General features: G+C 38.3%; 1 protein-coding gene across 2 annotated transcripts in view; it reads left to right on the top strand.

Annotated features, from left to right (window-relative positions):
- The first annotated feature begins 3,558 nt into the window (after nt 1-3,558).
- LOC107738715 (mothers against decapentaplegic homolog 3-like) overlaps nt 3,559-11,599 on the top strand; it is a 15,222-nt gene continuing 7,181 nt past the window's right edge. For both annotated transcript variants that reach the window (XM_016550534.1, XM_016550533.1), the window contains exons 1-3: nt 3,559-3,834; nt 10,536-10,729; nt 10,855-10,980. In XM_016550534.1, coding sequence (XP_016406020.1) covers nt 3,632-3,834; nt 10,536-10,729; nt 10,855-10,980 — 523 coding nt within the window. In that variant the 5' untranslated portion in view covers nt 3,559-3,631. The remainder of the gene's footprint in view (nt 3,835-10,535; nt 10,730-10,854; nt 10,981-11,599) is intronic.

Raw genomic sequence — 11,599 nt, 5'->3', positions numbered from 1 at the left:
ACTGAAATAAAAAAAAAGCAAAATAAAAATGTAAAAAAAAAAAAAAAAAAAACATAAAATATGTTTCACATTTCTTTGGTATATTTTAAACAGGATATAGGCTACTAATTGTTTCTGAGATAAATAGATCTATGGATGACAATCACAAGAAAACCTCTTATCTAAACTTTCACAGTAACGCACACAATCGCTTTTAGGTTTCCATCAGTGTTATTAAGTTTTATTGTGGTTACACAAAAGCCCCATAATCCTTTGCCCCCTCCTATTCACACCATTGTGTAAAGTCCAGGTGATCCTCCCACTCCCCCTCAAATCCAGACTGCTTCCCATGTACCCAGTGTGGAGTCCGGCACAATGCCATTGTTATCCATCGGATTTTCTGCGGTCATTACTCATTCGGCCATCCACTCTGCCTTTTGTCCACAGCTATCTTTCACTCTGGCCGTGGACATGAGACTCTGCTGCTTTCCCATCAGGCTCGGCCTCGGCCCATCTGCCCCCAACTCACACACACACTGACACTCTGTCCACGCTCCGTACCAGCTGTCCCGGTGAAGTCCCTGGGGTGGAAACAGGTGCTGGGCTTGTACGGGCCGAAGCAGACGGCACATGGTAGCACGCGCTGCCTCCTCACCCTTCCCAAAAACACATGAATTTGATGTTACCAAGATCAGTTTTGTGCATCATGGTTTCCATAAAAATATGTTTTCAACATTGATAATAATAAGAAATATTTCTTGAGCACCAGGTTAGCATATAAGAATGATTTCTGAAGGATCATGTGACACATTTAAAATAAATAAAACTAGAAAACAGTTATTTTAAATTGTAATAATATTTCATCTACCATTAAGGTAACTTTAAACCATTAGTTTTGGCTGAACTGTTCAAAAATGATTCTGTGTTTGATGCTCAGTTGACAGCATTTGTGGCGAAATGTTAAATACCACAAAAAAAATTTTTTGACTTGTCCTATGTTTTCTTTAAAAAAGGCAAAAATGTAGGTTTCAGTGCGGTACTTACAATGGAAGCAAATGAGGCCAATTTTTTTTAAACCACTTACATTAATAATCAAAACTTGTGTGTTATTTGAGCTATAATGATGTTCCCTTAATTTTTTATGGGCATTTTAGGATTTTAGGCATTATGTCATCTTGGCATTGAAGGTGTCAAATTGGATATAACATTACACAGTAAAGGTCAGTAATGATTTATTCACATTAATATCTTATTAACAATCATATTGTTTATGTTTTGTGGCTACTTGTGAATAATTTGACTTCAGAGTTTCTCTTTAGGCCTGCTTGAAGAGGTATGAAACCGTGCCAGAGCCCAGCATGAAATTATTACATGGTGTCCATTGATGGTAAGATAAAAATAGATAAAAGGAAAAGGGGACTATCAGTATGGGCCTCTGGGTAGAGTTATTTATATCATACGCACAAATCTGTCCAGGGGGATGGGGGTGGTATTCAGTACATATGAATAACAGATCACAAACAGATAAAAATACCCACACCCCAGTCACCTTAACAATTTCCACAGGATGCATTGAAGGTGAAATTAAATCGCTTTTATTGGGGGGATCAAAGGGTTAGCCTGACAGGGGTCCTCTATTTTAGGACCTTGCATTGTGGGTTGTAAACAAGGGAATGTGTCGACACTTCACATGCTCGGGCAGCCAACCAACCAATTCTCTTTACTATGTCAGGTTGAACGTCACTCTCATAGGACGTGACTTTAGAGACTTTCACTGGGTGATAAGGCAATGTTTTCAGGGAATTCGGTCTTGCTTAATATTTGTTTAATGTTGAAATAATTATGGGACACTTTTACAGAGATTTGGTTTATTGGAACAGGTGTTATTTAAGTAGTGATGGTGATAAAGTTTGTCATATATTGGTTATCCGATTTAGGCAATTGAGTCAACCAAACGTAGGATGCCTCGATTAATGTATCATAGAGGAGAATGTCTGACAGAGATGGATTTCAATGGACCCAGAGCCCTTGTACTCCCTCCAGCTGGCTTGAATTGACGGCCGTCTGAATGAACATGAACTGATTCGGGACATTCCCAGTATGTGCTTGCAGAGGGCAAGCCTCAACAGGCCTGAATATGTATGCAAGTACACACAGGACTGCTGCTGTCTCAGCCCCTGCCCCCTCCCACCTCTGTCTGGAGTCTAGAACCATTGTACACTATTTCAGCCAGGGTTTCAGGTCCAAATAATGCTGTGTATCTCAAAACACTCTGCTAGCTTTTCAGCATCCCCTCTGTTTGTTTTGTGCTACAACTTAAAAAAGCGGGTTCATGGAATGTTTAGGAAGTTACATCAAATCTGAGGCATGTTGCTTAAATAAAACTAAATGCATGAACAAAAAGAAAAAACAAAATAAACAAATAAAATCAACATGTATTGAAGATTATTAAAAACCAAGCTAGAAAATCATTATTTGGTGTTAGGCATGTTTGAAGAATAATTTTTCATCACACAATAAACTTTTTTCTTTACAAGATAATTATGTAATATTCAAATAATTGTAATATGTTAAAACTGACAATATTAATGTGATAAAAATGTATATAAAAATTTTACTTTAAAACTGACACTAAAATGTATAATATTTTCCAAACAAACAAATAAATAAGTAATTAAGTTAAAGACATATAGCATCATATCAGTTTTTGGTACAAATGATTTTATTGCCAAAATCTCTAAATCTTTAAAAGACTAAATTATACAATGGGCAAATAATCATAATATTATGTTAAAACTGACAGTAGTAGTAGTTATAATATAATAAAATATAATATAGCCTAATATAATATACCTAATAATATAATTTTAAACACAAAAAATGTATCTTACCTCATTTTTCTAAATAAATAAATGTGTTAAACACATATAGGATGTGTTGTAATATAATTGTTTTAATTAATTTTAAACTTATTTTGCCTAATGAATGAATGAATGTTAGGAACACACTGGATATGAATGTTTTTATTTCTAAAATCTCTAAATCTTTAAAAGATTAAATTATACAATGTGCATGTAATCATAATATTATGTTAAAACTGACAGTAGTAATATAATATAATAATAGAATAGAGTGGAATAGAATAGAATAGAATATATTTTTTAATTGACACAAAAATGTATCTTATCGTATTTTTCTAAATAAATAATGTGTTGCACATAGCCTATAGGATGTGTTGATGTGTAGCCTTTTTTTTTATTATTATTAATTTTAAAACTGACACTAAAAAGTATTAGGCCTATATCTTTATTTTGCCCAATGAATGAATAAATGAATGTTAGAAACACATTGGATATGAATGTTTTTATTTCTAAAATATCTAAAGTCTAAACTAAGGAGTAGGAGTAGGGAGGAGGAGGAGGGGCGGGTCCAGACAGCACTGGGTCTCGCTGGAGTTCATCTGTGTGCGGTTCACTTTCCACAGACTTGAGGGGCTGAACAGCATCCGCCAATCTGACTCTATGGGCATAAACTTTCTATTCGTTTTGATCTGGCCATTTCACAGGTCCATCGACGCTACGTCTTTAAACGCATAAGACTTTGTAGTTCACTGATAAGGAATATATTTGGAGCTGTTGTTGATTTACTAAAGATGTCTATATTACCTTTCACGCCTCCGATTGTGAAGAGACTGTTGGGCTGGAAGAAGGGCGAGCAGAACGGACAGGAGGAGAAATGGTGTGAAAAGGCAGTGAAGAGTCTGGTGAAGAAGTTGAAGAAGACAGGACAGCTGGAGGAGTTGGAGAAGGCCATCACCACCCAGAATATCAACACCAAATGCATCACTATACCGAGGTACATATTTTGTAGGCTCTCAAAACATAATGAGCTGCCTACCTAGATGGCATTTTGGGCATCATATGCGCGTTCTGAAAGCAAATTTGGTTCACAAACAAGGTGTCTAGGTAGACAGCTCACTCGTTTTTTTGAGACATTCATATACAACCAAGAACTCTGTGAAGCTAACGCTGCTATCAACACCAAGAGGTATAAATACAGCAGACTTACCTCTATCCATCGACGGTTTATCAGCATTTTGGTTCGCCCGTCTGCTACTATGTCGCAAAAACAAATCTCCCCATCTGACGACGACTCCGACTCTCCTCCAGTCCCATCGCCGCAACTAGCCGGCCCCAGGACCACTCCTTCCCCGCGTGGCACCGCAACCAAGCCCCATCTCGTGGGCGCCGTACGGCTCGAGCAGCCACTCGCCTCCCAAGACGCCGAGGCCTACCCTCGCCACCTCCGGCAAGAACCCCAGCCGACTCCCCGACGTCCTCCTATCGTTCGGCCAGGCCAACGATTCCGCCCATAGGGAAGTGGACTGTGTTGAGTCTGAGGCAAGCGCTGACCAACTCCGACGTCCAGCCTTCACGCAAGTTAAACAAAGCAGAGGGTAACACTTTATAATAACTGCACTAAATAGTCAGTTCATCCTTTATAAAGCCTTGTCCCAACATTAATAGTCATTAGTAAGCAGTTTATAAATACAGCTATAAATGCCTTGCTCTTGATTTATAAGCACATCTATTACAAAGGAGATTAAAGGCTCAGTTATCTTCCTAACAAAAAAAAAAAAATAAAAATAAAAATAAACAAACACAACACAGAGGTATACAGAACTCAGAAATATTTATTTCAAGATGCAATAAAATGAAACTACAACTGTACACTTGAATTTTTTTTTGTGAAGTGGTGTCACTTTTTAATTTTTTTACCATTAAAAAAAAAAAAACAGGTAGCCCATCTGAATTAGGACATTTAGGCTATCCATCTAATAGTAGCCTACTAAAATCTTATTAACAGTAGAAGTTAAAGGGGTCATATGATGCGATTTCAATTTTTCCTTTCTCTTTGGAGTGTTACAAGCTCTTGGTGCATAAAGAAGATCTGTAAAGTTGCAAACACTAAAGTCTCAAAACCAAAGAGATATTCTTTATAAAAGTTAAGAGTTAACCACGCCTACCTAAAACGGCTCGTTCTAACACGCCCCCACATACCTACGTCACGATGTGGGAAGATTTGCACAACGCCGCCCAAATGTTCACGCAAAGAACTTATTCTGGCGGCCATCCTTCTCTCATTTGCTTGTTGGGGAGTACTCTGGTTCGGGCCATTCCCGAGCTCGGAGCCCTTCCCCGGACAGCACGCCAAATACGCATTACTATACTTCATCTAATTATATGTAAGCGTGAACTCGTGAAATTATGTTTTATTAACAAAGTTTGGGAGGAGCACGTCAGATACTTAGCCTAATTAACACAAGAGGAGCGCACTCAAGTTAATCAACACCAAGAGGTATAAATACAGCAGACTTACCTTTATCCATCGACGGTTTATCAGCATCCCTCCACCGCCCCATCTCCTCACTTCAAATTCTAACTACACTTATACGGGGGGAGTACTCTGGGTTCGGGCCATTCCCGAGCTCGGAGCCCTTCCCCGGACAGCACGCCAAATACGCATTACTATACTTCATCTAATTATATGTAAGTGTGAACTCGTGAAATAGCTGTGATATCAGCAAGTGGCATTTGAGCATGGGGTTACGTACTTGAGCACGTAAGTGCATATTACCATCTGTGTAGTTTTGAGTGGAGAATTTAGTCTGCGAAAAATGTATAAGTTCGTATCTTATCTCGTCTTCCAGCTGTTTTCCATATTTATAGATCAGAGATTATGGCAGGTCAGTTGAAATTTCATAATCGTTTCACTGTGCTTGCTTACCACTAGTATTCCATTGGAATCCCTTCTTATTTGCTTGTTCTCCATTAGGCATTTTTTGCCTAAAGTTAAAAAAATAGTTGACCCAAAAATGAAAATTTACTAAAGATGTACTCACCCTCAGGCCATCCAAGATGTAGATGAGTTTGTTTCTTCATCAGATTTGAAGACATTTCGGCATTACATCCCTTGCTCATCAATGGATCCTCTGCAGTGAATGGGTGCTGTTAGAATGAGAGTTCAAACAGCTGATAAAAACATCACAATAATCCACATGATTCCAGTCCATCAGTTAACATCTTGTGAAGTGACCAGCTCTGTGTTTGTAAGAAAAAATTGCATCATTAAGGCATTTTAACTAGTGGTCGACCGAAATTGTTTTTTTGACCATACTTTTTTGCATACATTTTAGTTGCTTTGTTTAACAGTTCTATCTGATTATTAGACAGACTTCTATCCGTAGACAGAACTGTTAACGACGACAGTGAACAAGAGGGAGAATGTGAGCACTGTGTGTTTAGGCGCTGCCGTTCTCAGCGCCGTCAAAATAAAAGTCCCGCTACGAACGCATCGGCCAAACAGAAAAACTTGTCGGCCGATATTTGGCATTTTTCAAATATCGTCATCGGCCGATAAGTTTTTCTGTTTGGCCGATGCGGCCTTGGCGATATATCGGTCGACCACTAATTTTAACTTTAAACCATCGCCGCTACTGGCTAAAATGCTAGTCCATAATCCATAATGATGTGTGACAGGATCATACTGTGCCTGATATAAGCACTTGTGTTGTTGAATTTTGGTATTCTACAGTTTGACCACATACATCCTGCCCCTTTTAAAGAAGCTTCCACACAGGAAATTAATGTTTATGCTTCTTTGCTGCATCTCTTGTCTTCAATGCTGTCAAGCAACCCTTTTTATGACAAAATCTGTATATTGTAAGCCAATCCTCACAAAACATTGTTCACACACTTGCACTCAGGCAGACATTCTCAGTACTTTAAACACAGCTGAGAGTGTGTTTATTCAACACACTATGTGGCATGGTTATTCAAAGATCAAGAATGCAGTGCAAGGTCTGGAGGAGGGTGTGGGTTGTTCCCTGGATTGCGGTTGAGTGTAAAAGGTTGGCGTTAGGCGGGTTTGAATATACTCAGCTGTGTCATACGGTCTGTGAGGTCCTGATGTAACCTACACTGTTTTGTTCTCTGTTCTTCTTGATGAAATCTTCTCTGCATTAGTGGCTATCTGGGTGGCAAGGGGAAGACTGCACATGTGTGCAACAGAGCAAGAGCAGGAAATCATCACCTGCTCACAGGCTCTGAGTTTCTGAGGTTATGCTACTTCCTACTCCACTCGCTTATTCAAACAGAGCAGATATTCTGAAAACTTCTAACCAAAGTGAGACATTCATGCTAACTGCTGAAAATGTCTTTTAATAAAGGGCTATCGTCTGTGTGTGAAATTTGTGAAATTATTAGTGTAATTTCTGATCTGTCTCTTAATGTAATTTAGCACGGTGACAGTTATGGAACAATTTCCCTAAATGTATTAGTCAATGTAAAAAAAAGTACAACATTTAAAAAATTCAGTTGCAAAACTGGTTAGAATTGAGGTCAGGGGCCTTTTAGGGGCCATGATGATGACTAATGGATTTAGTGTGACTCCACAGATGCGGATTGTGTGAGATATGTGGGAGAGTAGACAACAAACACTGCTGCTTAAAGAGGAAAGCTGAGGTTATTGGTGAGCCACACGCACACGTCTTCCCTCCTCAGCTCTCTCCGGCACCCTTTTTATTTTATTTTTTATTTGTTTTGTTGATTTCTGGTTTCGGTCATGTTGTTACTCCAGTGTTGATTTTAGCAAGGCAGTGTGTGTATAGGAGGGGGTGGGATAGAAAGACGGCTGCTCTTGGCTTCCTTCTAGAAATAGGCATCCACTATTATAAAACCCATTTCAGTCAACCACTACTTTTAAGTGTTATTTCCAAACATATTACATAAAAGATGATATAGGCAGCACATGAATTTCTGTTTTGTTTTGTTTTTTGTTCTGTCTGGCGATTACAGATGTCATCTGTTCCTAGTGGATATTTCTAGTGCAGAATGCTGGCATTCATACTGCTGGTGCATAGCTGAATGAATAGGTAAACATTAGACAGGAAAAGTGTGCAGGCGCTCGTCTCTGTCTGCTCTCTGCTCTGCCTTGCCGTCTTTCCCCTCCTGAACTCAAGCCTGGTATTTCCTCTAAATTCACTCACTTGCTTTCTCTGTTCATCTTGTGTCAGTCCCCTGAGTCTGAGCATTTTTAAAGAATTAGGATAATCCCAATGTAGGGTGAAAATGCATTAATGCATTGAAATCCATTAGCAATGGCTGTCATGATGCATAGACCACAATACCATGAGGATGATTCATGTTTTCTTCTGTGGCTTTCTCTGCTCACAGCCGGTGACCTCTCCCCCTGTTTGAAAATAAGGCCTAATTCACTTTCCACTAAATGAGGCTTTTGCACCATTTGAATATCCCGACTTCTGCGAAAAATGAATGGTTGACCCAGTGCAAGCCTATGTATTAAAAGACTCACAGGGCAAGATTTATTGGGCTTTCACGTTAATAACATTGTACATTATTGCAATAAGGTACATTATGTTTTAGAAACATTTGTTAATAGAAAACCAATGAATTAATGTTTCAGATTTTGTCTCACTAAAAATGCCATTAACGATTCATTTACTACTTTAGTAATACTTAGGAAACATACTGTATATATTCAATATAAATATCTCTTGAATATGTTCTTTTAAATGCACTTTATAGTATGCAAAATCAATAATTACACTGATTTAGATCTCATGAGCCCTATGTAAAAAGTAATGCTTACTAGCTTTTGTTTTGAATTGGATAATGCCAAAAAGAAAGAGAAACATTGGAAAATAAGCATATTTTATTCAAGACATTATTATATGACATCAACATGCATTTATCTTTCTTACAATCACCGCCAGAATGTCCAACTTCACCATGATGAACTTAAAATTGGGTTCTATTATTTTTCCTCAACAGTTCTCCTCACAAAACGAAATTCATTTCAAACACAAATTTGATAAGAACAGAGTGAAAATAATTAGCAACACCAAAATAACAGCAAAGCTAATGTTTTCTGTTAGTTAAGCACAAACTAAGAAAAGTAAAACCAAACTTTGTGGCAATAATTAAGACCAAAGTGAACATGGTGTGTGTTTATGGTGCATGTCGGCAATGTTGTCTCGGCGGGGGCGGGGCGTGGTGGAGGTGGGGCTTAGGTAGACGATATTATCGGATATCGCAATATTTTTAAAGGCGATTATCGATAAGATATTTTTGACATATCGCCCAGCCCTTCTAGAAATAGGCATCCACTATTATAAAACCCATTTCAGTCAACCACTACTTTTAAGTGTTATTTCCAAACATATTACATAAAAGATGATATAGGCAGCACATGAATTTCTGTTTTGGTTTGTTTTTTGTTCTGTCTGGCGATTACAGATGTCATCTGTTCCTAGTGGATATTTCTAGTGCAGAATGCTGGCATTCATACTGCTGGTGCATAGCTGAATGAATAGGTAAACATTAGACAGGAAAAGTGTGCAGGCGCTCGTCTCTGTCTGCTCTCTGCTCTGCCTTGCCGTCTTTCCCCTCCTGAACTCAAGCCTGGTATTTCCTCTAAATTCACTCACTTGCTTTCTCTGTTCATCTTGTGTCAGTCCCCTGAGTCTGAGCATTTTTAAAGAATTAGGATAATCCCAATGTAGGGTGAAAATGCATTAATGCATTGAAATCCATTAGCAATGGCTGTCATGATGCATAGACCACAATACCATGAGGATGATTCATGTTTTCTTCTGTGGCTTTCTCTGCTCACAGCCGGTGACCTCTCCCCCTGTTTGAAAATAAGGCCTAATTCACTTTCCACTAAATGAGGCTTTTGCACCATTTGAATATCCCGACTTCTGCGAAAAATGAATGGTTGACCCAGTGCAAGCCTATGTATTAAAAGACTCACAGGGCAAGATTTATTGGGCTTTCACGTTAATAACATTGTACATTATTGCAATAAGGTACATTATGTTTTAGAAACATTTGTTAATAGAAAACCAATGAATTAATGTTTCAGATTTTGTCTCACTAAAAATGCCATTAACGATTCATTTACTACTTTAGTAATACTTAGGAAACATACTGTATATATTCAATATAAATATCTCTTGAATATGTTCTTTTAAATGCACTTTATAGTATGCAAAATCAATAATTACACTGATTTAGATCTCATGAGCCCTATGTAAAAAGTAATGCTTACTAGCTTTTGTTTTGAATTGGACATTTCTAAATTATGACTTTGGGTTCACTGAAGAACTGCTTAAGTTTACTGATTCAATGAGCAAATGACTCATTAAACTGATTCAAACCGATAATATGAGTCTTTTTGACTAATAATAATAATAATAAGATGCTTATTATTAATAATAAGAACCAGCTCATAATAATCATTCATTTTTGAATTGGACTTTCCTAGTCATGATCCATGTTTACTGTTCTTTCAGCATCAGCAGAAGTAGAAAAACAGACTAAACTGATCATCATGAAAATCATTCATTTTCAGAATTTGTTTTACAAATCAATCCATCAATAGCTTTATGATAAAGAAGGTAGAATGGTTCTTGCGTTAAGTGGTAACTTTTATGGGACCGGTTGTTTCATTGTCTCCTTGAACGGTTTGTGCAGGTCTCTGGATGGCCGTCTGCAAGTATCTCACAGAAAAGGCCTTCCCCATGTGATCTACTGCCGGCTATGGCGCTGGCCTGACCTGCAGTCCCACCATGAGCTGCGTGCTGTAGACTTGTGTGAGTTTGCCTTCCATATGAAGAAGGACGAGGTGTGTGTGAACCCTTACCACTACCAGCATGTAGAGACACCAGGTAAGCCCCACTGGTGTTTTACCTCTAGTTATTCAAAGACTGTTTGCTTCCATAATCAGTTTTGTGTATGAAACTAATTTGATTAGTTAAGTTAAGTTTTTTTTTTCTTGTGTGCGCGTGTTCAGTTTTGCCTCCAGTCCTGGTTCCTCGGCATGCTGACATCCCCACAGACTTCCCTCCACTGGATGATTTCATCCCTGAGAACACCATATTCCCAGCGGGCATTGAGCCTCCGAGCAACTATATACCGGGTGAAAACATGTTTTCTGTTTTCTCTCTGAAAATCACACATTAACTTTCACCCAGACATGCCCTCAGGACTACACAACAGGCATTGCTCACTCTATCACACACTCAGACGCTGGTTCACAGACACACATCTTCTTGAGTTTATTTTGTCGTGTCTCAGTTCGTTTAAGCTGTTTTGTCCAAATCAGAGTGTTTAGTCTGGCATCTTAACAAAGTTGGTAAAGCGAATAAGACAAGGAGAGATCAAAGTGCAGATCTCATGACCGGTAACATCATATTGAGGCTTAAGACTGTTGGTGTTAAAAGTGTTTCACATGACTTGAGTAAAAGAACTCCTTTTTTCAGGTAGACCTTCTCACTATACAACGCATTTACACTGTGGCATTTGAGTAAATTGCTTCAGAAATCCAAGCACATAATGTAAAGAAAGTTTTAACTCTTTCAAGTTCTAATTCTGTGACTAGTAGGGTTGGATCTAGGGTTGGGTGGTATGACAGTTTATATTGTGACAATGGTATAAAGTGTCATTTGTTAGAGATCTTGCTATATTGTTTATTTTATGGTATGTAATTACCGTATTGGCCCGAATATAAGACGACCCTGATTATAAGACGACCCCCC

Source organism: Sinocyclocheilus rhinocerous, unplaced genomic scaffold (assembly GCF_001515625.1).
Source record: "Sinocyclocheilus rhinocerous isolate Xijiao unplaced genomic scaffold, SAMN03320098_v1.1 scaffold1938, whole genome shotgun sequence".
NCBI classification, from domain to species: Eukaryota; Metazoa; Chordata; class Actinopteri; order Cypriniformes; family Cyprinidae; genus Sinocyclocheilus; species Sinocyclocheilus rhinocerous.
The sequence above is the reverse complement of the archived record's forward strand: the minus strand, read 5'-3'. Positions and strand labels throughout refer to the sequence as shown.